General features: G+C 40.7%; 1 protein-coding gene and 1 long non-coding RNA gene across 5 annotated transcripts in view; one reads left to right on the top strand and one right to left on the bottom strand.

Moving 5' to 3' along the window:
- Nucleotides 1–25,749, top strand: part of LOC307184685 — an 86,150-nt gene that overhangs the window by 50,922 nt on the left and 9,479 nt on the right. The gene's annotated exons all lie outside the window — the stretch shown is intronic.
- Nucleotides 20,871–25,749, bottom strand: part of CWC27 (CWC27 spliceosome associated cyclophilin) — a 230,147-nt gene continuing 225,268 nt past the window's right edge. For all 3 annotated transcript variants that reach the window (XM_079918332.1, XM_079918333.1, XM_079918331.1), the window contains one exon: nt 20,871–25,380. In XM_079918332.1, the coding sequence (XP_079774458.1) occupies nt 25,218–25,380 (163 nt within the window). In that variant the 3' untranslated portion in view covers nt 20,871–25,217. The remainder of the gene's footprint in view (nt 25,381–25,749) is intronic.

Here is a 25,749-nt window from a genome sequence, read left to right as displayed (position 1 = left end):
TCACCATGCTTGTATGTAGCATTGGACTCTAATCTCTCTGGAGAGAATGGATAAGATCTTTCAGGCTAGAAACAAGGACAATAAAACTCCTTTGCTGCTATGTTTGAACACTGTGCTGCTAGTCTGAGGTAGGAACCATATCCCTGCACTTGTCTCGGGAAATCCAGGTCAGTGGTTTCCATAAAAAACAAAATAGAACCTAACCATTACAGTGTCTTCTCCAGGTGTTTCCTTCCTGATGCAACTGGACAAGACATCACTCCCTCCTCTGCCTCTCCCTCACTGAGACTGTGAGAGGGGTGGTCCTTGTCTGAGTATTTAATGGAGGGGAGGTCTCACCAGGGGAAATGTCAACACTTTCACTGGGTCTTTGTGTACCTAAGTGAGCAGCCAAGAAAAAGCTCACATCCTCTGTCTAAAGGGCCATGACAGCCAAATGTAATGAATGATTCCTGACTGGATCCTGGATCAGAAAAAAAAAAAAAGAACTGTCAAAGATATTTTGCAACAGTTGAAGAAAGTTGCATATGGATTGTATATTAATTAGATCCCTGCTATTTAGAGTGTGGGCAGCTGACCAGCAACAGCAGCAGCAACTGGAAGCTTGTTAGGAATACAGCTCCACTCCCACCCCAGGTGGTTTGGATGCACATTAAAGGTTGAGAAACACTGTATTAGACAATATTATTTTATCAATGTAACATTTCTTTAAAAAATTTTTTTCTATTTAAAAATTTTTTATTGGCACATAATTTACAGTGTGTTAGTTTCAAGTGTTCAGCAAAGTGATTCAGTTATACACGTATATATATTCTTTTTCAGATTCTTTTCCCTTGTGGGTTTTTACAAGATATTGAGTATAGTTCCCTGTGCTCCACAGTAGGTCCTTGTTGTTTACCTATTTTATGTATACTAGTAGTGTGTATGTTAGTTCCGAACTCCTAATTTATCTTCCTCCACCATCCCCTTTGGTAACTATGTTTGTTTGCTGTGTCTGTGAGTAGGTTTCTGTTTTGTAAATAAGTTCATTTGTATAACTTTTTTAGATTCCACAAATAAGTGATATCATATGATATTTGTCTTTCTCTGTCTGACTTACCGCACTTGACATGATAATCTCTAGGTCCATCCATGTTGCTGCAAATGGCATTATACCATTCTTTTTTATGACTGAATAATATTACTCTTCTTGCTTGTGATATTGCTATAGCAGGGGAATGCGTGTGTGTGTGTGTGTGTGAGAGAGAGAGAGAGAGAGAGAGACAGAGAGACAGAGAGACAGAGAGAGCGAGTGAGCACATGGGCCTTCCAAATGGAATTTGGAGTCATGTTTGCAACCCAGACCAAAGGTGAAGGCTTCAAGGGAACAGGACCCTAGACTCTTGTAAGGCACCATGGATTGTGCTGCTGGAGCCATTTAGAGTCTTTTGCTAGGCAGGATAGGCCAGACATGGAGATGGGTACTACATGGAGGAGACGAAGAAAGATGGAGGTAGACCAACCCCCATGGGAAGAAACTCCAGAGTCCCAAATGTGCCTGGGGATTCATTCCCACTATGTGACAAGTCAAGAAGTTTAGGAGTTCGGGTGTGTCCCCTTAACTCGGTGGAGATTTTTTTCCCCTGTTTTGGATGACACAGCTTAAAATTCCTTCCTTCATATGTTGTAATTCCCTTTGGTTTTCCCCAACCCTTTTCTGAGGTCTGATAACACCCCTACAACTTTGTGTATTGGTGACAGGGGAGAAGAGACCTGCCTGCCCTGTGTTCACGGCCCTCAGTGGAGAACTTTGCAGAGGGAGTAGCATCCCTCCTGGGTGGGGAGGTCCCAGGGTTCCAGGCTGCATTTTTCAGAAGGGGAGTTGAGCTGCTGCCAGCTCCTGGGTCTCAGTTGTGTCTCTGTCTCCTCGGCAGGTCTGAGTCTTATATTCAGGATTATTAACTTTGAGACCTTTTCTCTACTTGCCAAATCACATAAGGGAAGTGGTAAGGATGAACCTCCCCTAAGCCCCATATTTCTGTAGCTGTAGAAGATTTGATTCATGTTGGGTGTTTATTTCAAATAAAGACTAGCACAAATGGAAAAGATCTGAGAAATTACCTCCTCCCAACTCGTTTCCAAATTCCATTCAGGTTTGGAACTTATTTGAATACTTTTCATTTTGAAACTTGAAAAGGTAGAAGAATCCAGCCTTCTTCTGCTAACAGGAGACAAAGATAAGCATCTCTCCGCAAAGGTACAAGATTATGTTACCCTTCTGGAATCCTGGTAGCCAATTCAAGTTGTTTTTGAAGCACAATGCTACCCATGAGGCCTAAACTAAAAGAACCAGACATTCCAGATTGACTCAAATAATTCCATTTTTTAAATGTAATGTTCTGGCACCTCTGTGATATCCATATTTGTTCCAGTTTTCATCACACCCTGTGATATTGAATGGCAAGATCAAGAACAAAATGCTTCTTTGAATGACTCAGCTGCCTTCCTACCTTGTGGCTGTCAGGTATAGGATACAGTTTGTCAGGAATTAGAGGAAAACAAAATATCCATTTGAGAATTTAATTCTCTTTCAACAAATATAAGGAATGGAGAATTTGTTTTGTGGTTGTGTGGGGAGAGGAAATCTTATTAAAAAAAAAACAAAGGAAGGAAATCCTCAATAGAAACGAAGGATCTTTGATGGATTTATCATTTCTACATGATTTGAGATTTATTAAGAGCCAAACTAAAACCAATTTTGTTTCTTCACTGTATCTTATAATTCAGGGAAATAATGGCATTAGTAACTATCGAGCCATATGACTCTCAAACACATAGTAACTTGGCTTTGCAGGCAAGTCACAATGCCTCTAGAACCCCAAGATAGGAAGGTTAAATCTGTTTCATTTTCTTTGGAACTGTTTGGAAACATTCAGAGCTCAAAGCTGGGTTGTCCATCCTATGGTCTGTGTAGCATAGCTGTGTTGTCTCTGACTCCACAGAATAAGAGTTTACAACCGAACTGGAAAACAGCTCTCCTGTGCTATGTCTAGTCTAGTCTGTATAGGCCAGGCTTTATCAGTTTTTGGTACTCCGTGTGATAATTACTCCTTGCCAAACACGCTTGTCTGAATTATTCCATAAAACAACTTGATGAATGGGTTTATCAAGACCATTAGGTCTTGAAGAACTAAATTAGTCCCAGATGACTCTCTTTTCAGTTGAAAAAAATTTAAATAAAATGTGAATGTAAACATATTTTCAACTCAGAGTTCTATTTCAACCACTGAAGTACATTCTGGCACTCAGCACTATATCTATTTTTGACATTTATGACTTTTGTGCTTGTTGGAAACAAACAAGACCTCAGGTGCCTGTATCAGTGTTTTATATTTATGACTCTTTTGTATCTGCTGGAAATGAACAAGTTCTCGATTTTTCATCTGTAAAATAAAATAATAACAGCTGCTTCATAAGGATCTTAAGATGATTAAGATGGTAGACATAAAAGTGATTATCACAGTATGAGGTACACAGTGAATGTTTAATAAACGTTGTAACTTAATTCCTTTAGCTTATGGTAGATGTATAAAGACTAGGGAAGTGATTTAAATATACAGGTTTCTCCCACTATCTGAAAGTAGAGTGCTTCTAGGAAACATTTCATAAGCAGAAATGGCAAAAAGCAATTACCTCAGGACACATCTTGCCAAAGATGCATGAAATAAACCAAGATAAAGCACAGACACAGTTCAAAGCTATGGCATCTTTTTTTCTTTTTTTAAAATTGAAGTTTAGGTGATTTACAATATTGTGTTAGTTTCAGGTGTACAGCAAATGATTCAGTTATACATAATATATATTTTTTCAGATTATTTTCCATTACAGTATAGGTTATTACATGATATTGAATATAGTTCCCTGACTTATAAAGTAAATCTTTGTTGCTTATCTGTTTAATGTATAGTAATTTGTATCTGTTAATCCCAAACTCCTAATTTATCCCCCCCCCCATTTTCCCCCTTGATAACCATAAGTTTGTTTTCTATGTCTATGAGTCTGTTTTTGTTTTGTATATAGATAAATATTATATGATACCACTTATATATGGAATCTAAAAACTAATACAAAAGCTATGGTGTCATGATGCTGAAATGGCTGAGTGTAGCTCCTGGGGAAGGAGCTTGGTGGTACCACTCCCACCACTCAGGCTGCCTCTGTATATCTCATCTCTGCAAATCAAACACTGAACAGTATTTTTCCTTTTCACCTTTTTCATAAAAGCAAAATAATCCTCTTCTGATTTCTCTTGGTTAGCAAAAACAGGTACTAACTTAGGCCTTTTGTGAAAGTGAAGTGGTGTAAAGCGAAGTTTTGAAAAGTGGGGGACACCTGTATTAATTTCCATCAGTTTTCGAATTAACATATTTATCTTTCATTGTAAAATAACGAGTTTTAATAGCAATTCAGAGCTAATATTTTGTGCATTATTTAAGTTTTAAAATTTAAGGGTCTTCCTGATCTGCTTTTAAGGCCCTCTGCTTTTCTGGTCCTATTCTACACCACTTCTTTCCTGCTCCCAACTCACCAATCTGACAGAACCATGTACTAGTCCTGTTACGTGTTCCACAGCTTCTTTTCCAGCTTTACTGAGATAAACTGACATATAACGTTGTGTAAGTTTAAGGTGTATAATGTGTTGATTTGATACACTTATATATCGCAGAATGATTACCACCATAGCATTGGGTAGGATGTGACACCTACATCACATCACATAATTACCATTTCCTTTTTGTGGTGAGAATATTTAGAATTTACTCTCTTAGGGACTTTCAAGGATGTAATACAGTATTATTAACTATAATCACCATACTGTACATTAGATCCTTGGAACTTAATCATTTTATAACTGGAAGTTTGAACTCTTTGACCAACATCTCCCTATTTCCTACCACACCAACCCCCTGGTAACTACCATTCTGTTCTGTTCCTATGAGTTTGACTGTTTTAGATTTCACATATAGGTAATAATCATACAGTATTTGTCTTTATCTGGCTTATTCTGACAATTTCATTTAGCATAATACATTCAAGATCCATCCCTGTTGCCAAAAAGGCAGGCTGTTCTTCCTTCTTGTGGCTGAATAATATAGTATATATATAAAATGTAAGGCATTACATATATATTATATTGATATTATTTATATAATATATTATATATATCTTTATATATTTTTATATATCTATATATATCTTCTTATCCATTCATCTGTTGATGGGCACTTAGGTTGTTTCCATATCTTGGCTATTGACTCCACAGTTTCTTGTATCATTTTTCACCTGTCTAGTTAACGTCTTCCCAGTTTCCCTTTATTATGATCCCATTCCTCCTTTAAAGTTCAAACATCTTTTCTTCTACAAAGTCATCTCTGATTCTCTTAGTACAAAGATAATCTCTTCCTTATAGTCATTCTCATGACATTGCAAATTTTTAAAATAAAAATTTGAATATAGAATAGGATTAGATTTACAGAAAAGTTGCGAAGATTGTATAGAGGATTCCCATATTCCCCTTAGCTAGTTTCCCTTAACGTTTACATCCTACATTACTATGGTACATTTGCCACAACTAAGAATTATCACTGATATATATATTGAGCACTTTAATTTACATTGTAGCTGACTCTTAACTGTAAACTCCTTGAAGCCTAGCCCTGTGGCCACTAACTTTTTCATTTCTGTAATAGGTACAAAATCTATGTTTACCACTGAGCACTGAGTGGGCACCAAAACAGTACATGTCGAATGAAAGAATAATTGTCTTCATTCCTTTCACTGCCTACCTCAGCAAAATCCCTCTGTTTGTTTATTGTAAGTCAACTTTTTGTTGATGTGGAACATACATGCAGAAAAATGTGATCATAAATTACAGAGCTCAATGAATTTTCACAAGTGAACACACTCATATAACTATCACCCAGATCTTCAAACAGAACATTTCCTGCACATTTCCTTTCCCCAGAAGTACCCCAGTGTACCCCTTCTGGTAACTACTTCTTTCCATTTTGATGGCTTATATTGCCCTCAGTTTTATTTTAATAATGAATTCACGGTATCACAGTATCTTGGTATAACCCACTTTTATATTATCATACCCATGCAAAGTGGCTTGAATCTATCTATTAAAAAATTCACTGCTTGATTAAAGGAAGTACAATGAAGTAGATTTTCCAACAGCCAAACAATGTCCATTGTCTTTATAGTTTATATAGTTTCTGCATCAAGGTCCAGCTTATGATTGGGTGTACCCACTCTGAGCTGAAGGACAATTCCAGTCTGACAACATCAGTCAGGCCAGTGTAGGAAGTAGGACATAAACCATTTTGGTTTCTGTTCCCTTAGAAACAGATGGAACAAAATAGAGTTTGCCAAATGGAAATATACAAAACCACTGGGGAAATAAATGTTATTTTTAAGCTTCTAAGAGGCTATCACAAATAACTGGGAGGAGAGTGGAAAGAATTCAAAAAGCAGGTGACCTTTTAACAGGCAGAACACAGCAGGGTCAGCAAGTGCTTAGAGGATGTTGTGACTTGGAGAAAGAGATGCTGAGAGCCCAGGCTGAGAGGGACTGACCTCACTGGACATGACGGGAACTAGCCGTGAAGGAGTTGGCTTTTCCCCAATCCTACGAGAGCCAGATAGCAAAAGGGAAACCACTTCCAGAAATGGGAGCTTTGAGAATCCCTGGGCACTAAAAATGGAGCAGATTTGGAGATCTGGGAGCTGGTGGGTTTGTTGCTGGCAGGCAGGTCTGGAGTATTGCCCTCAGAGCAAATACCACGGTGACGTGTCTTCTAGGTGGAGACCACAGAGGCCAGGTGAGTGGGTTAGAAGGAGGGCGATGGCTCCACCATCAGTAGAGGGAGCTGCTCCGGAAAGTGGACAGGGAGAAGGGCAGGTACCTCTTCTGTGTTCAGAGGGAAGAGAAAGCCACTATGGCCTGTCTCTGCCCTTATGAAGTTATATCACTGCTTCATGGCTAGTTCTCAGATGGGTCAAGAATCAACAGCTGCTTTGCAAAGTGTATGCCAGTTAGGCAAGTTGCCTGCTTTGTGGTGCATATTTAAATCAAGACAGAATGTTACCAGTTGGTCAGTCTAGCTTTCCTCACAGGGATAGCATTAAGAAAACTGGCTCCACTGGAGAGAGAGCTCTCTTATAAAGGGAAATCATCCCCAGACCAAGCAAAGAGGGAGATGCCAAGAGCTGGCTGCTCCTGCCTTTCCCTTGGGTTACAGACAGTCACAACTCCAAGCACGGCAGGGATCTATACTGTTTTGGTATTCACACAACTAGTAGAGTGGTGTGCCCTTTACTAGCTAGACTAACAAATGACAGAGTGCATAAGATCTGGAAAAAAAGGCCCTGGGAGGCTGAATTTATTCTCCAACTGCCAGCCTTTCTCCCACCATCCCCTTCTTCTATCACAACTTTCAGACAAGGTGACTTACACAAGATGAAATAGAAGTGGGCTTATGCAGGAGCTCACAGAGAAATTTTGGATGGCTCATGGGCTCTGCTTATCCTAGCTATCTGGAATCTTACAAAAACATTACACCACTTTCTCATAAAGTGGGGCAGGGACTTTCCAGAGTGGCAGACCACAGCAAGGCAGAAAATGCAAGTGGTGTTACTCTCCCTTCACTTAGGCCTAGTTCTTTTTCCTGTATTTCTCTGATTTTTTTTTTTTTTTTTTTTTGGTTAAGAGAAACAGACAAGAAGAGTTTCCCCAAATAATACATTGGAGCTTGTGACCAACAGAATTAAAATAGAATGTTTAATTATAATTCTAAAAATAATCAACCACTTATCTTCCCAGGGAGTTTTCCCCATGGTTGCCAGATTACTGCCTTCTTCCTGGCCTCTCTTTCTCACCTGAGTGGAAGGCACATCTTCTCTGCCACCAGCCTCCATCCCCATTGCAAAGCCTGTGATCTCTCACTTCACAAACACAAAAGCTCATCCTGCAACCAGCCTGCACCCTGGTTCTCCATCATCATGAACATGGAAAAGGGCAGTTTTCAAGTCTTTGTCTCTCTTTAACATATACTGGGTGAAATTCTTTTTTTAAAAATAAATTTATTTATTTATTTTTGGCTGTGTTGGGTCTTCATTGCTGCGTGTGGGCTTTCTCTAGTTGTGGTGAGCGGGGGCTACTCTTCGTTGTGGTGCACAGGCTTCTCATTGTGGTGGCTTCTCTTGTTGCGGAGCATGGGCTCTAGGCACGCAGGCTCAGTAGTTGTGGCTCGTGGACTATAGAGCACAGGCTCAGTAGTTGTGGCGCACGGGCTTAGTTACTCGCAGCATGTGGGATCTTTCCGGACCAGGGCTCGAACCCATGTCCCCTGAATTGGCAGGCGGATTCTTAACCACTGCGCCACCAGGGAAGCCCAGGGTGAAATTTGTAGTTTGGGTTTTTATGCTCCACCAAAAACAATCCCAGGCAAACATGGGAAAGGGTTCAGTGTTGGTCTAACTGCTACCTATATACCAGTAAAAATTGGAAACATCCTAGATGCCCATAGATAGAAATAATATTTATGTATCTAATAGTACATCCACTTAGGAGACTCTTTAGGAGCTTTACAGAAATGCTTGCTAATCCAAGCACTTACAGTGTTTCTGCTAAAACATTAAGTTAAAAAAGTAGGATACAAAATTATTTGTAACACAACTGCAGCTGAGCAATGTTTTCTTTGTCTTTTCAATATTTATTTATTTTGGTCTTGCTGGGTCTTAGTTGAGGCAGGCGGGCTCCTTAGTTGGGGCATGTGCATTCTTAGTTGCGGCATGCACGTGGGATCTACTTCCCTGACCAGAGATCAAACCCAGGCTCCCTGCTTTGCGAGGGCGGAGTCTTAACCACTGGGCTACCAGGAAGTCCCTGATCAGTGTTTAACACCAGAAAAACTGTTGCAAAGAAAGAGAAAAAAGGCTGGAAAGAAATGCATCAAAATGAACAGAGATTGAGCCCGCAGGGTGAGGCTTTGGTTGATTACTTTTCTCTTCATAATTTTCCACCTTTTGAAACGAGCATGTCCTACTTTTATAATTATGAAAAAAGGACAGAAAACCTTGCACTTTTGCATTTAACCAGTGGGCCGAAGCAATAAAGAGCAGAGGCTCTGTGACGGGGCACCATGCGCTCCTGCCGGGCCGCAGAGCGGAGCTGGCTGTGGCCGTCTGGGCAGGGCGAGGTCCCCGGGACAGTCTCCGGGGTACAGGACCCTGCTCTGCGCAGGAGCCTTCAGAAAGAAGCCTGTTTTATCTCTGAGCAGCAATGACGTCACCCTAGGAAAAGCCGAAAGTGCTGATTAATCACGAAGTCAGGACTAATCCCTGAAAAGAACTCGGGTCGGGGTGAGACAAAAGGGTGCCCCACACGGATGGCGATGTTAGACGCCCCCGCGGAGCGGCAGGCTGGGCAGCCACGCGGCTCGGCCTCCCCAAAGCTGCTCGCGGCGGCCTGCTCAGGAGCGCATGCACAGCAGCGCGCCGGCCGCCCGCTCTCGCCGCTGGCCGGCCACCTATTCGGTCCCGCCAGGCAGGTTCGCTCAGTACTGCGACCGTTCTTGACTGTCACCACGGTGGTGAGACAGTTGTTTCACCGAGATCTGCTGTAGTATCAGGGTCCCAAAGGGTAAATTACATCTTGGACCGTAATTGGAATGCACTTAGAGAGGCCGTTCTTATTTTAAAGTACAGGGTTTTATAGCCTCCTGTTTTAATGAGATCTGTATTTATAGTTATATTATTCATGATTTTATTAAAATTGTTTTAACGGTTTCAAACCGTTGTTGGCATGCTTTGTTAGCCGGTTGCTGGAGGATGGCAGGGCTCTGGGATCCAGAGCCAGGGTGCAGGCCTATGTTCCGCACTGGCCCTTGCGAGGAGCCACAGCAGCAAAAACAGGATGGGCACCTAGCAGCATTGTGGAACAGGGTTCCTGATCCCTGGAGAAGCCCTCTGAGGGATAATGCACCTTGGATCCCATCTGTTTTCCTTGGAGAAGCTCCTCACACTGGTCTTGCTAAAAGCTGTCTGTGTCCTCTAGGAGAAAAAGTGATCAAAGGACTGTAGGGGGTCTGAGATGTCAGTAAAGACACCTGGCAGTGAAATATGTTGTTCTTATGAATGGCTCTGTAAAATGTTCTGAAAAGAATTCTGGTGAGGTGACACACTTTTCAGGCCGGTCCAGCAAAGGACTCGAAGCATTTTATGTGGGAAGCTACTGGGCTCTGCTCAGAAGGAAATGCTAGGGAGAGTGCCCAGGAGCACATGGAGTGAGGGACGCCTCCATCTTGCCTTCCCAGCATTTCCTCTTACAGCAGATTCTTATACTAACTTGCCTTGTGGTCAGTCTTGAAGGAGCTCCCACTGGAGTCCCTGCAGCTCAGTGCCCCAGCTCCCCCATCCTGTGCTTGTTGTCTAGTTTATCAGGCAAATGTTAAACAGTGAATCACACTACGAACCACACCAGAGAGCAGGGTGTAGGCAAGTACCTGGAACCTGGGGATGAGTGGAGAGAGAGCTGGAGTTGGTGAGAAGCACTGGTACCCTTTGAAAATACCCACAAACACAAATTGCCCTGCTAATTTGTTTTAATCATATCACAACTTGTCACAATCTATTTTCTTTCTTTCTTTCTCTTTTGCTTTTTTTCTCTCTCCTTTCTTTCTTTCCTTCTTTCTTTTTCTCCCTTCCCTCCCTCCCTCTCTCTCTCTCTCTCTCTCTCTCACACACACACACACACACACACACACACACACACAAAAAGGCCTCACTAGGGTTGCTTTATGAACTTCACCAGTTCACTCAGTGCTGCATCATGTTAGATTGCCTTGGCAGGGTGAAGGGTGTTTATCTGCTTTTGATCACTGTTGGCGTCTCAGGCCTTTAAATCTTTTGACTTAGATCCGTTGTTCCACATTAGCCGCTACTGATTCTACAACCCTGGTGCTCTCTTGATTATATTTCTGTGATGCCTTTTCTGCCTCTTGGGCGCAAGGGGCTGGGGATGTGGAGGAGGGTTCCTAAGCCATAATCAGCAGCTTGAGTCCCTGTGACCTGTTCGGAGCTCATAGTAACCAGAGTCAACAACTAACTGGGTTTGGGAGATACAGCAGTGGGTTTATGTAGCTCAGGAAAGAGAATCCAGTTCCAAGGCATGGGAGGAACAGGTAGGGATGTTTGGTGGCTGCTAAAATCAGAGCTTCGCAAACTGGGGTTATCATCAGAATTACCCAGGGGCTGGGAGTGGGGCAGACATCTGTGGTTTTCAGAGCTCTTGGGTAATTCTGACACCAGATAAGGTAGGGCCCACTGGTTTATGGCTTGGGCTACTGTGAATCAGGGGCAGTGCTCAGCTTAGGCAACACAGCGTTTCTGGGGGTGGGGTTGGTGGTCAGAAATAATGAGGTTCTGGAGATACATTTGGCCCAGTTTTCCAAAATTAGCTTTACTGTTGGGGCTGACCTTAAGACTTGGGACACAGAGCTAAAGAGATCTGGGAAGAGGACAGAAGTACCTACTTCCTGAGTGACTAGGAGGCAAAGGTTTGCAGGTCTCTAAGCCCAGGGGAAGGGCATTCGACTCAGGTCAAAGAAACACCAATCTTTTGAGGGAAACTATATGTCCAAATTACAGATGAGGAAACCAAAGCTCAGAGAGTTTAGGTGAATCATCTAAAGATTCCCAGCTAGTTGGTGGCAGAGACAGAGCTTGAACTTTTGGCTGTTTGATTCCCAAGTGTGAGTTTTGATGTCATATTTCCCATTTCAGAGGCCCTTTTAGTCCCAGAAAGGAGTTGAATACAAGTCGAAGAGTTGGGGTAGTGGTGGTGAGAGAAGTTTAGGGAATGAGTGATAGTCAATGCTAAAAGATGCAAAGAGCATTTATTTTAAAAACTCACATATTTGGGGTTGTTGTTTCAATTAGGTTCTTCATAGTCTGAGATTTTAGTATGTCCATGACATCTTAAAATCAACCTGAGTATTAGGTAGGGGTATAATAAACCAAATCAGTGGAACCAGAGGATGATCAGGTTCTAAATTTTATTTTTAAAAATAACTATTCATACGTTTCCAGAATCATTTAAGAGGAAGCTGGTATAATTTTGTTAATATAGCCCTCACATTTTAGCAGTGTCTCTAAAGTGCTCACCAACTTGGTTTGAGCAGGAGATTGGCAGTGATTTGGAGACCATGCCATAACATGGGCTTGAGCGTCCAGTGAGGGAAAATTAAAGAAACTGACAAAGCACCCTTTGGAGGATGATGACAGAAATCCATGTATGAAAATAATCACACCTTGGGGATCTTGGAGGGTCTGCAAGCACTACCGATTACTCACCTAAGATCTCCCAGCATTAATCCATTTTGGCAGTGGGAGGGATGTTACCAAATGACTACATTGCCTGCTCGCTTCTTCCAAACTCCTGGCTGGAAAAGAAAAATGAGTGAATATTCACTTTGGATGATGGAATTGTTTCCTGTATAGAGTCTACCTCATGGAGGTCCTTCAGGCCAGTAAGCCAGGATTTGAAATTTTATTTTTCTGTTGACCACATTCCAACAAATTCTGAAGCATCTAAATCCTATCTTGGAAGCAGTTTCCTTAAAGTTTAACCAGACTCATGTCAGGCCAGTGACCACCAAGGTTATTTTTTTTAGCCTTATATTTTAAACATTATGGAAATGTCAAACTTGGCCCCATCATATTGGATGAGAAGGGGGAAAAAAACCTTCTTGGTTCTTGAAGGTGCTGTAACATTTTTAGGTCAATGTTTACTTAACTTCCAGCACATAAGATTGTTGGAAAAAAGTGCACTTGCAGGAAAACAAAATAAAACAATTTGTTTTCCCCTGTTGGTGGGAGACATTTTACTTAGAAACAGTAAGGATAATGTGGGATAGAAGGCAAGGGGAACTGCATTCAGGTGCATGCAGGTGCTAGAAGAATTCTTTGGCCACCACAGATTTTGAAATGGTTCCTCTTCTTCAGGTGGTACTTGATGGGATTGTCATAAAAAAAAAAGCCCCATTATTAACTAATAAACCTCAGGAGGCACTGAGTGTCTTGGATGTTTAAAGGAATGAAAGAGAGAGGTAAGTGTACCATCCTAGCATATTACTAACCCTTGTCAGCAGAGAGGAGGTTTTCTTTGAAGAGAGGCACTAAACACATTTTCACATTATACCTACAGAGAGGGTTCACCCAGGAGCCAAAGGCAGGTTATGGACCACATCAGAATGTCATCCAGGAACACGATCTTCTCTCAGCTCGGCAGGTCATGAGGACCTCATTCTTTTTTTTTTTTTAATTTTATTTATTTATTTATTTGTTTGTTTTAGTTTTCTGTGCATGGGCTTTCTCTAGTTGCGGCGAGCGGGGGCCACTCTTCATCGTGGTGCACGGGTCTCTCACTGTCGCGGTCTCTCTTGTTGCTGGAGCACAAGCTCCAGACGCACAGGCTCAGTTGTTGTGGCTCATGGGCCTAGTTGCTCCGCGGCATGTGGGATCTTCCCAGACCAGGGCTCGAACCCGTGTCCCCTGCATTGACAGGCAGATTCTCAACCACTGCGCCACCAGGGAAGCCCCGAGGACCTCATTCTTAAACCTGGGACTATCATCAGCCTGTGGAGAGACACTCTGGCTACGCATACAGCTCCCAGGCCTGGGAAGAGTGTCTTTGTTCTACATCTTACTGGGTGGCCATTGAATTGTAAGCCTGGTGAAGAAACATTTTCTTCAAAGTGTTGCAGACGGTTGGGGGCCAGAGGCAGAGGGCTGTGGTCCTGGACAGTGATGCTCAGAAGTCTGTTTAGTTATTGTAGAGTCTGAACTTCCAGATAGATCTATTTCCTGAACAAGCCATGGGCCTCTGCAGGTGAGATGGAACATCAGATGGCCCAAGTCATAGATTACTGTCTTGTCACTAAATCTACTAGCCTGTGCCCCAAGTTTACAGGAAAACAAGTATTTGCTGTGGGAACAGCGAGGTGGTACAGGCTATGTCATATGGAACAGGCAGCACTTCTAGCTTCCACCTGTTAAATGCCTTGGCTCCAAAGACCATTTTATCTCAGGAAGTATTGACCAGATTCCTCAGAGCTAGAGTCTAAGAACAGAGTCCACAGAAAAGAGGAGCAGGACTAGAATTGCTGGTAGGAAAGGGAGAGTCAGGATTATGAGGTGGGAGGAGAGAGTTCCAAGAAGGCAGTGTTATCGGACCCTGTCTAGTCAGGCCCCAACAAGGGTCCTCCCGCCCAGTGTTGTTTGAGCCCGTAGAAGGAGACCAAGTTCGGTTCAGAAGCAAAGGAAAGCTTTCTTCTTTCATCGGAGGATGGAGAGGTGGATGCTTGGGCTCTAGAGCAGAGGCTGTGGGCGGGGCTGCCTTATGGGGATCTCGTTAGCAGGGAGGGGAGGGGGCGGGGATCTCACCACCTGCAGCAGCTGTGGCTCAGGCTCCAGATTGCAGTGCCTGGTGCAGCTTCTCCGGTCATGGCCCGCTGCCGCCATCTTGAATTGAGGTGTGTGCAGTGCTTCTCCACACAGCTTACCAAGCTGGGGTGTTAGCACAGCGGTTCTGCGCTGGGAACTCTAATCCGATGTGTTAGGTGCAAGTCCTCTGCATACAGCCCACTGCAGGCAAGGAAACTAGATGAAGCACAAAATAAGAGGTTAGACCTTATCACCTGGATTCCATCTTATATTTTCCAGGGACCCCAGTGGGCTTTAGATTTGAGTTTGGCTGGAAGAATATCATGGATTATCTTCAAGAAAGCAGTTTTATAGAGTTTCTTCTGTAGGACTCTAGAGCCTTTGGGCTGGGCTTGCGAATAGAGAGGGCTGACAGTGAAGGGGGTGAGAGAAAAGGCTGTTACGCATAGCCGTGCTGTTGAGTTTTGCACAAGGGCACCACGTCTTGGGGGATGTAATTCACATCATAAGCAATATAGGTTTGACATTTGTTATGGTGATTTTTCCTGCAGATGTGATAAAGTGTCTTGTTCAAAGAAACTCAGTATGTTATCACAGTTTTCTGACATATGGAAGTAAAGTGCCTTGAGGAATGGGTGCCTTTTTCTAATTCACACAGAGGCACCAAATGGGCTATCAATGGCCCTGAGGAAAAAAGCATGGTACTGGAAGCCATTGTATACCATAAATGATATTAAAGCAGTAGAATCAATGAAATACTCTAAGGAGAATTTGTTTATTTCTTACCCTTATCAATACTGTGGTTGAGATGGAGGCATTGAAGATTAGTATTTTTATGTGGAGGATAAAAGAGGATCATTGGAAATGAATCTTTCTCTTTGTTTTAACCTGTATCAGAATGCAAGGACTTTTTATGTTCTGAAAAGGGTTTTCTTTTGCAATCCTAGCTTGTCCTAACTCCCTCCCACTAGGGCATGAGACCATTTCCCATGGTTGCTAGATGAGACTTGAAAGTGGCAGGAGAATGGAAAGTGGGAAAGAATCACTACTCAAGTCAAAACCACTTGGGTTGCCTGTGAAACCCTTGATTGTTTCAAAAGCATCATTCAAAGCACAATAAAAGTAAGTTTGACTTTTAATCGTTACACCTTAGGTAATGAAGGGCCTCTAATAAAATTCTCCCAATTTATTCTTTTTCCTATATCCTTGGGAAAAGATTTAGGTGAGTGAGTTGAGTTTAAGGCAAATGGAGCCATAGCACCAGTGAAAAAAAAAAGTCTACTAATCTTTCTTGCAGTAGAGTTAGTACTGCCAAAAAAGGGGTACCTAAGCGATTATATGTAGAGAACAAACACTCTAATCTTGATGTTATGATGGGGGACATTTCACTGATTAACTTTTTGAATAACTAGTTTGCTATCTACTAACTTTGAAGTATTTCTTACAAAAAGATGGCTGTGGGAAGGTTATATTCAAACACACCTGGATAAATCACCCATTGTTTCAGTGAACCCAACTGTTTTTTTCTATCTGATAAATAAGTGACTCACTTAGCCTTGGAGCAGTAGAAAGACTTACCAAGATCATTAATTACATTTTCCCATCATGTAAACATTTGTGTCCGGGAAGGGCTGTAGTGGGCAGTGCTGTGAATTGAGAACAGACAGGCTGTCCTGTTTGTCTTCTGGGCTTCTAGGTTGACTGCATAGGTGTGCTTGACTTTACGCAGTTTCTATGAAAAATTCTGCATATCAAAGAACACAGTGAATTTACGTAGGAGCTTATTACATAAAGGAAAGATTAAGGGATGTGTAAGAAAAAAAAATTTAAATCTGTTTTACCATTTGAGATTTGCATTTCCAACGGATGCTTTTCATTCTATAGCTTTCCACTTTAGGGCAGGATCTAAGTCTGATTTTCAGAAAACAGTCATCAGAATTAGTTGGGGGAGGTTGTTAAAAATCAAACAGAAAAACCAGCAGATTCTTGGGCCCCCACCCCAGATCAACAGACTTGTCATTTCTGAGGCCTGGGAAACTGATTTTAACAAGTTTCCTGACCCCTCCACCTCCCCCAGGGTGACATGGAACACGTTAATATATTTATGGTCTCACATTCTGTGTTGTTTCTCTGGTGGGGGGAAGGGGAAAGGGGGGCGGAGAGAGAGGGAAAGAGAAAGAGAGAGGGGGAGAGAGAGAAGGAGAGATTGATTGATCCTCAGTTTTGTTCCAAACCATGAACAAAGAGAGTAACCTCTCTTGAAGGTTCCTTCCCTCCTGAAATGAACAAGGAAGCAGTTGGAGAAACCCCGATTGTGTCTGTAAAGGGCACATAACTGGTTGTGTGGGCTGATAAGCCTGGGGCTGAAAATATTTGAAAATGCAAATTTGCAAAACGATGACTTGCATGGATATTTAGAATTTTTTTTAATAAGTGGGAGCACACTATCATAGTTCGAATCCTAGTAAATTAGAATTTGTGACTATAAATAAATATAAACTCGATTCTTGTCTAATAAGATATTTGGAATTTTAAAAAAAATCTGCAAAATATCCAAGCCAAGAGTTGAACATTCCAAGGTTTCATAAATTAAGGGTTTAAAAAAATATGTAAATTCTTGAATTCGGCCATTAATTGTGCCTGTTAACAGGCTTTTATAATGCTAACTAGGTAATATAGGTACTATATAATTTCTCTTCATCTCATCTCATCTAATTTATTCATACCCCTATACATCTTAATTTACATTATATGCTGTATAAAATCAAATGTCATTACAATATTGTCTTTTTAGACTTTTCACTGAAGTTGTGTCTACCTGACAATCTGAATCTAGCATTCTCAATCCCTTCATGAAATTGGACATGAAGGGAAATCAACTTAGGTGGCTAAAATGAATAGGAAACCTTTCATGAGAGTTGTGTTTGTGGTTTCCAAGTTCCCCCTGCCTGTGGGCCTGGCTCTGGACTCTGGATGGAGGTTGAGGGGAGGGGTCTCTTGGGGATTCCTTCTTGGTTTACTACTGTGGTGAGGCTGACAGCAGCTGCTTTCCCAGGCCTGGAGGCTTCCAACCTTGGGGTGATGTGCAGTTGCACTCCCTTGTCCAGCCCATCATGACTTCCTGTTCTTTTTCTGTAATGTTTTTCAGATCCGTTCCTTCCTGTTGCTTTCCCAAGCCTGATTCTGGTCCAGGCTCTAATTACCTCACACACACCTGCACTCTACTCACATCCTCTTTCCTGTCTACAACTTTTCCTCTCACCATATTTTTTTTTCACATAGTTGTTAGAATCCTCTTCCTTAAGCATCATTTCCATCACACTCCTCCTCCAGCAGCTTCCAACTGCATCAAATCCAAGCTCCAGGTCCCCTCTCATTGCCTGGACCATTATCTCCTTTATAGCTGGACTCCACTCCAGCCAAGCAAACGTCCTGACACTGTCTATACAATGCTACAACACACGGTTAATTCAGTCAACTCTGTCAGATCTTCAGTTAATCATCTGGATGTTTTGTCTACAAGACGCCAAACATCTGGATTGACTGAAGAAATCTACTGTGTTGATGGAGGTTTTTTTTTTAAACTCAGTTGACCAGATGTTTTGGCATTATGTAGACACATCACTGTCTCCTACATTTGTCTTAATGGCTTGTCCGTATAACTTTCTCTTCACCTGGAACAGGACCTGTCTCCTCGATGCCATGTTCTCCCTTCCCTCCAAATTATGGTCAGAATTCCCTCCGCCGCAAAGCAGTTCTAGATTAATCCCACTAAACCACAATCTTGGTTCCTTCTAGCACTCACTCAGTTTTTACATATATAATTCTTTTCAACTGAAATCACCGTGCTGTGTTTTTATTTTGGAGTGTCAGCCTCCTTCTCTACCTGCTGGATTGTAAACTCTATAGTTATATTAGAGGTGTATTGTAAAACAATCTGGTTTGTGTAGCAAGAGGCATGGTAGTCTAGTGATCAGCTGAAACTCTGGATTCAGTCTTGTTTTAAATTCTAGCTGCTTTGCTTCCTGTGTGACCTGGACAAATTACTTAACTTTGCTAAGCCTCAAGTCTCCTCCTCATTTGTAAAATGGAGATAATAATAGAGCCTACCTCATAGAGTTGTTTATGAGGATTAAAAGGATTAATACAGATAAAGTGCTTAGAAGAGTGTCTGGCATAAAGTAAGTATCTGTTAAGTGTTAGCTCCTATCATTATAAGCTTTGTAAAAGCTTGGTTTTCTTGTTTATTCCTTCTTTAGTCTGTGACAGCTAGGTAGGTAAGGCAGCTGATATCGTTTCCATGTGAGAGAGGAGAAAACTGATATTAAGAGGTTATATAGTTTTTCTGTTAAAGCAGTTGCATGTCTGAAGCCTTATAGCCTTGCGTTCTACACATTGCATGTTGGCCCTCAGTTCTTTCTAGTCTCAGGAATTAGAATATTGCTTTCTATAAAGAGCAGGTACTCAAGGAAGCCATATAGGTATAAATGGGTTTTCCGACAGAGAGGTTTTCCCAAAATGGTCTTTGGATCTGTGCCCACCTGTGACAAAGTGGCTTATGTTAAAATGAGAAAAAGACAATGTAGTAAGGTTTTCCTAAAGCTAAATTTATTCAAATGTTAGAGCTGTTTCTGAACTGAAGTTATATCCTTCCTTCATTTTTAGTGTAAAAATGTCCTAACTTTATGAAATGATGGTAATATTAAGTGATAAAATATGGAATAACACTATATTGGATCCTGTTTTTTCATGGGGGGGGATATACTGGTTTATTTATTCATTCAACAAATATTTATTAAATGTCTGCTCTTTGCTAGGCATGGTTCTAGGCACTGGATCAACAGTGAACAAAACTGACAAAAATCCTTGTCCTTGTGGAGGGCATTCTATGGTGGGAGGTGATTGATAAACAATAAGTAATTAACATCTGTAAGGCTCGGTTTCCTCATCTGTAAAATGGTAACAAGGGCCCATACCTACTTCATAGGGTTGTTTGTAAGTTAAATAAGTTAATAAGGCAGAGTGCTTAGGAGTTCATAGTGCCATTGAATATAATTAGAGAGGGAGATTGAGAGGGACTGAGAATGTGGGGTGGGGATGGGCTGCAACTTTAAAGTAGAGTGGTTACTGTAGGCCTTATGGAGAAAGGGCCATTTGAGCAGACTTGAAGGAGGTGCGGGAGTCGGTCATTTGGACATCTGGTGGACGAGTATTCCAGGTAGAGGAACTGGCCAGTGCAGAGCACCTGAGATGGACCACACCTAGCTCATCTGATGAAGTGCTGGACAGTTGGTGTGGCTAGTACAGTGAGTGATGGGGAGTGTAGTAAGGGAGGAGGTCAGAGATTGAGGGGAGGGTGTGGTGATTATCTAGAGCCTCATAGGCCGTTGTGAAGATGTGGGCTTTTACTGTGAACGAAATGGGGAGCCATTGAAGGGTTTTGAGCAGAGAAGTATAACAATGTGATTTATGTTTTAAGAGGTTTCACTTGGCTGCTATGTTGTTAATAAATTTAGGGAAATAAGTGTGAAAGCAGGGAGACTGGTTACGGTGCTTTTATAAATAGTAGTCCACATGAAAGTTTATGGTCCTTTTGACCAGGGTGGTAGCAGTGGGAAGTGGTAAATAATGGTGAAATTCTGGATATATTTCGAAGGTAGAGCCAACAGGTTATCATAACAGACTGGATATAGGGTGTGAGATGAAGACTGGAATCCAAACTATTTGGCCTGAGTAACTAGAAAAGTGGCATTGCCAATAGGGAAGATGGGGAAAAGTGCAGGTGAAGCAGGTCTGGTGGAGGAAGGGCTAGGACGTGTAGGTGAGTTCAGTTTTGGACATGTCAGGTTTGATGGGACATGAAATCCACATGATGGTCATTAGGAAACTTCACTCTGAAATGGACCTAGGTCTCACAAAATAACATGTATAACTTTTCTAAATTAATTCAAAAATCACTTGTTGAATTCTTTAGTTGCTTGGGAGATAGCACCCATTCTTAGTCTATTCATTTACACCAATAATATAGTAAAAGTTTAGAACAGAGATAAAGTGGTCACATACCTCTTACCCTGAATAAAATATTTTCTAAAAAATTGCAAATTAAAGAACAGTTTACTCACATCATACAAAAAAGAGGTAATTCACAAATTTTAAGTTTATTCATAACCGTTGAGAACTAGCCATAGAATATATACTAGTTTAGTCATTTATTGTTTTTACATGATGCCCTTCATTTCAAATATATTATTAAAACACTTGAATAATAAAGCTCCAACTAGATTAGTCAGAAAATAAATGGGAAAGTCACTTAAGAGTTTTCTGCTCTCAGAATTATCCTGATGATTAAAAAGTTCTGGAACTGCAGCAATGATTATCATTTCTGGCATCATGGAATGAGAAAATAACAATTTTCTAAAAGACAAAGAACACCTTCTTTTTGACTGGTGCTCTGAAGAAAGCCTCCCGAATATGTTTTTGCTGATCAAATAACATGAATTAATATCATGATCTGAACTTAAAGGAATAATCCCGAGCAGATGTGGAAGAGAGAGACCAGATTCCTGTCTGCATTTCACTTAGAAGCCAGTCTTCCCTCCAGGTAGGATTCTCCATCCCTAACCCAAAATATCTTCCAAAAAAATATAAATGATGGATTTCTACATTATCACTTACAGAGAATAATTCAAAGAACTATAATTACATTTCCTTCCTTTCTCCCCCCTCTTTTTTTTTTTTCTGTGAGATTTGGACTAAACTGAGGCAAAAAGATGAGCAGAGGGAAAAATAAATGTGAGCCAAGTGACTTTGGAAAACTCCCTCAACAGAGAATCTAAAGGTACAAACTAGTCATAAAAAGCATAGGGTGCAGATGTTGCTACAATTTAGAACTTCACCAAATTGTCTGAAGTAATCACATAAAAGAGAAATACTCTTGAAGGTTGTCATCTTGGAAAAAGGTTAAAAACCTTTGTGAGTTCTTTAGTGCCAGTGCAAGAGTTACTACATAAGCTTTTAGCTAGCCATGAAACAGAATGGGAAAAATAACCAGTTGTATCCTGGAGCTACCTTTGGTGGCTTGAAATCAGCCATGGTGAGAGTATTTACACCACAGAAGTCAGCAAATGATGCAAATCAGGGCTTTTCTTGCTTTCTGTTTTTTTAGGGAGCCAATTTAGCTGTGTACCACTGAAAACTCTGCACAGGGATTAGCACAACCCTTAGCATCTGTGACAAAGATGTTCAAGTATAGCTTTGTCAAGGAAGATTTGGGGGAATAAATGAGTATTCTCTCTACAAGCAGGGGACTTCTAATACCCATCTTAGTAAGATTTGGTGTTTTATTTCTCTAGGAATTCAGATTTCATCGAATCCTTATTAGAAAGGATTTCTCTAAAATATGGCTCCTGTTTCACCTCTCTTCATTAAAAGCTAAAAGAAAGGAGATAAAATATATGTGAGACAGGAAAACCTCCTGGTCTCTAGTAAGCAGAAGTGGTACCCCATGATAAACTGTATAGAGTCACTGGAAAGGAGTCAAAGCCATAGAGAAACCAGACCTGCTTTTTTTTTTTTTTTTTTTTTTTTTGTGAATGACGGTGTTAAAGAATGTAACCCCTCTTAACTTCTCTACACCCCGTACATACAAATTGCTTATACTGATACAACCCTCAATGGTAACTCACTTCACACATCCATTTTCTTTCTTGTTATCGCCAAGATTAAACAGCATGTTGGGGCAATATTCTGCATTTATCTAACCTTTTCCATTCAGGCCACAGTGATACAACAGCACAGGTTTATGTACCTCACACGTCAGATCCTATCAAGAGACTTGGTAGTGACAGTTTGATAAGGACACCATAGCTTATTGAACTTGTTCTAAAAACAACAGCAGCAAACCACTCATCTCCTCACACTTTTTAATGACCTTTTTCTATGGTGTCCCCATTTTTAGATGCAGCAGATGCATTACTGACTGCGTGGCCACAGAGCATACAGAGAGCTGAGGGCATGTGATAATGTGTGTTTTGATATTATACCATTAAAAATTCTAGAGCGATCTGCATTTCTTCAATTACCTATTGAGAAAGGAGAGGTCTAGAGTTAATTTTAACTTTCACCTCGCTGACAGCTTCAACCAAAGTGAAAAAAATGGCTTGTCAGAAAATGAGAAAAAACAATTGCCAGGAGTTGCTTTTCTTTCTGTTCTCCACAATGCCCAGCATCACCATAGATAACAAAGGAGATGGCTACCAGACTTCACTGTTTCAGGATAACATCCCTAGGGCAAGTACATAGAGAAAAATAAATCCAAATAAATATAAAATTAGAATGAACTATACAGGCTAATTGTCTTACGTTTTCTCTTTTTTTGGTCTTTGAACTCATTTTATTTCATTTTTGCAATTCACATGGCCCAAAAACGTTCCTGTGACATTTCCAAAGATTTTACTATAAGCACATTTAATACTATATATGACAGATAATTTAACCATGTTCTTAAGCTTTTAAAAAATTGTTATTGCTATTATTCAGTTAAGTTCAAAATGAGTTTTATTATCATGGTGAAATTCTGGTAAGATTCTAATCTCTGTAGAATTTCAGATCTTTCTGCTCCTTGCAATTTAAAGCAGGATGAGGCGCGTTCAGTCAACCTGTTTTAATTTTTTCAGTTATCTTCTAAACCTGTGAATACTAGTCTTCTGGCTGTGCCCTAGAGGCCTGTGGTCCCCTCTATTTTAGGGATAAAACCACACTGTTTTAGGTGGACACAGTCTTGGAGGAATGGTAGAGAAACCTACGGGGTACTTCGATACAAATAGATCCAGTGGTAATACTTTTCATAATAAACAACAGAGACTTTGTGAGTTTAGAAAACAACAACATTTTGCTTTGTGAACATCTGTAATACAATTGATATTACAGCGGTGAGGGAAAGATAGGGCACATTTCCAAACACTGGCTTATTTGTGGTGGCTTAGCATCTGTTCCCCAGAACACCTTTATCATATCCCTCTTTTTCTCTTTGGAACGTTCTCCTACTTCTGAAGCCAAAAAGAAAGGGGGTGTCCTTCTGTCTTCTCACCTCAGGTTCTAGATCATAAAGAACAAATTATGAAATATTTCAGGCATACCAAAATGTAAAGAGAATAATGAGGCTTGACTACCCAACATCTATCTTAAGAAATAAAACATTACAAACACAAATGAAGCCCCCTGTGTATTCCTTCTGCCTCCTCAGAGGTAACCACTAGTTTTTATGTTTTTATACTTTTGCTACATGTATACATCTGTAAACAATATATAATGGTGAGTTGTGTGTTTTAAATTTTTATATAGGAGGTTGCCTATTCCTCACATTATTTTTAAGATAAACTAGTACACACAACTCTGGTTTATTAATCTTCACCGCTTACAAAGTATTCCATAGCATGGATGTATAATAACTTATTTATCCACTCTTTGGTTGATGCTTCAACGTATATTTAGTACAGGTCCCCTTGAGCAATGTGTGAGAATTTCTTTAGGCAACAGACCTAGGATTAGAAATTTTGGATCACTGGATATGAACATTTTTAACTTCACTAGATATTGTCAGTCTCCAAAGATTGGATCACCAGCAGTGAAGCCAGCGGTCTGTTTAACAAGCCTTCTGTGATCAAAGTTTCAGATCCATTAGTCTGGATGGGGATAATGGTGGTGGGTAGTATGGCAGGAATTTGAATTTCTAACGTGGCTGTAAGTGATGCTGCTGCTGCTCTCGTGTAGCGTCGGGGGCTACGTTGTGAGAGCAAGCGCTCTAAAGAAAGCCTATTGGATTCCACTTCAAAAGAGAGAGCTGATGAGACACTACCTGAAAAGACGTGGCTGGTGAGGTTTACTAGGTAACTGGAAGTTAACCTGTGGTATAATCTTGGCATTCAGATTCTAGAAAACACTGACTAAATAGTACAGATAATATATAGTAAATAACCAGCATGACTGATTGTCATAAAAGGCTAAATTCTTAATAAGTTCTATTGCCAGGATGGGACCTCTGCATGTGCTCCTGCCGTTGCTGTGCTGAGAAGGGCAGAGGAGTGAGCCGGTAGCCTGGGGTCAAGCCAGGGTGTGCGATAAGCTTGGCTGACATTACTTAGTGTGTTATTGTCTTGACTGCATTGGCCTAGACGCAGGCGTGAACATTCACTTAGGGGTTTCTTAAGATTTAAGGCTATTGAGTCTTACTGATTTGGCTATTTTTAGATATTTATATGCAAAACAAAACCATCAATCTTTTTATTACATAATTTAAAAATCATATTTCAAAGTTAGTGCTGTGGTAACAGAATGCCAAAGAGGTTTCCCTTAAATATTCTTTCTGTAAAGGTGTCTTATAAAAAATCTTGAAAACGAAGCCGTCACATATTTTAGGGTAAAAAGATACAAACAGATTTGTACATTCTGCAAATGGTTAACATGTAAACTAGAAGGAAAGTGATTTTATTTCAGATTTAGCAATATAAAAGCTCAATTGGGGAATAAAAACACGTACCAGTAACCAAAAGCATTTGCTTACATCATTCCACAATTTACATAACAAGATAATTGTTTTTCAAAACCAGACGACAAGTTCAAAAATGCTTCTTCTCACACCCTTAAGTGATGCTGTTGGGAACAATGGCTGTTTTAAGGCCATTTATTGCAGGCACATTTCCAGCTAGTTCTGGTTTATCATCACTCTCATTTTATCTTCTTTCTTTTTTCTCTCTCATCAGCTTTTTGCTTTCTTCCCTTCTTCTTTTGTTCACTGGATTCCGAGGATCATAGATTTCAAATGTGTCTGAATCTTGCATGCTTGCATCTTTCACTTTTCTGCTTTTATCCTCAAACTGAAGTACATGCGACATCCTAAAGTGGGAGAGAGATGGTTCACTGATTTTTGCATGAGAACTGAAAGTAGGAATTCTACACTACACTTGTCTTGGCATGATGAACCAAAAGGGTACAAAACACCAAGATGGGTTTATTGTTTACTGGTGCTTATACCACATGGATGCCAACTTCTCAGAAAACACTTAAATTTGAAAAACATGTCTGGAGTTTGTTTTGTTGGTTTGTATTTCTAGTAGTGAGTCTCTTTGCTTCAGACTTCACTCGAGGTTCCTTTCCTGATGGGAGGTTAAAAGAGTTCTACCCAGAAGTCTTCCTTCAATTAAACTCAGAGAACATTCGTCCAGCTTCCTTTAAAGAGCACACTCAGCCAGGTTGCAGAGCAAA

Source organism: Stenella coeruleoalba (assembly GCF_951394435.1).
Source record: "Stenella coeruleoalba genome assembly, chromosome: 3".
Taxonomy (NCBI): domain Eukaryota; kingdom Metazoa; phylum Chordata; class Mammalia; order Artiodactyla; family Delphinidae; genus Stenella; species Stenella coeruleoalba.
The sequence above is the reverse complement of the archived record's forward strand: the minus strand, read 5'-3'. Positions and strand labels throughout refer to the sequence as shown.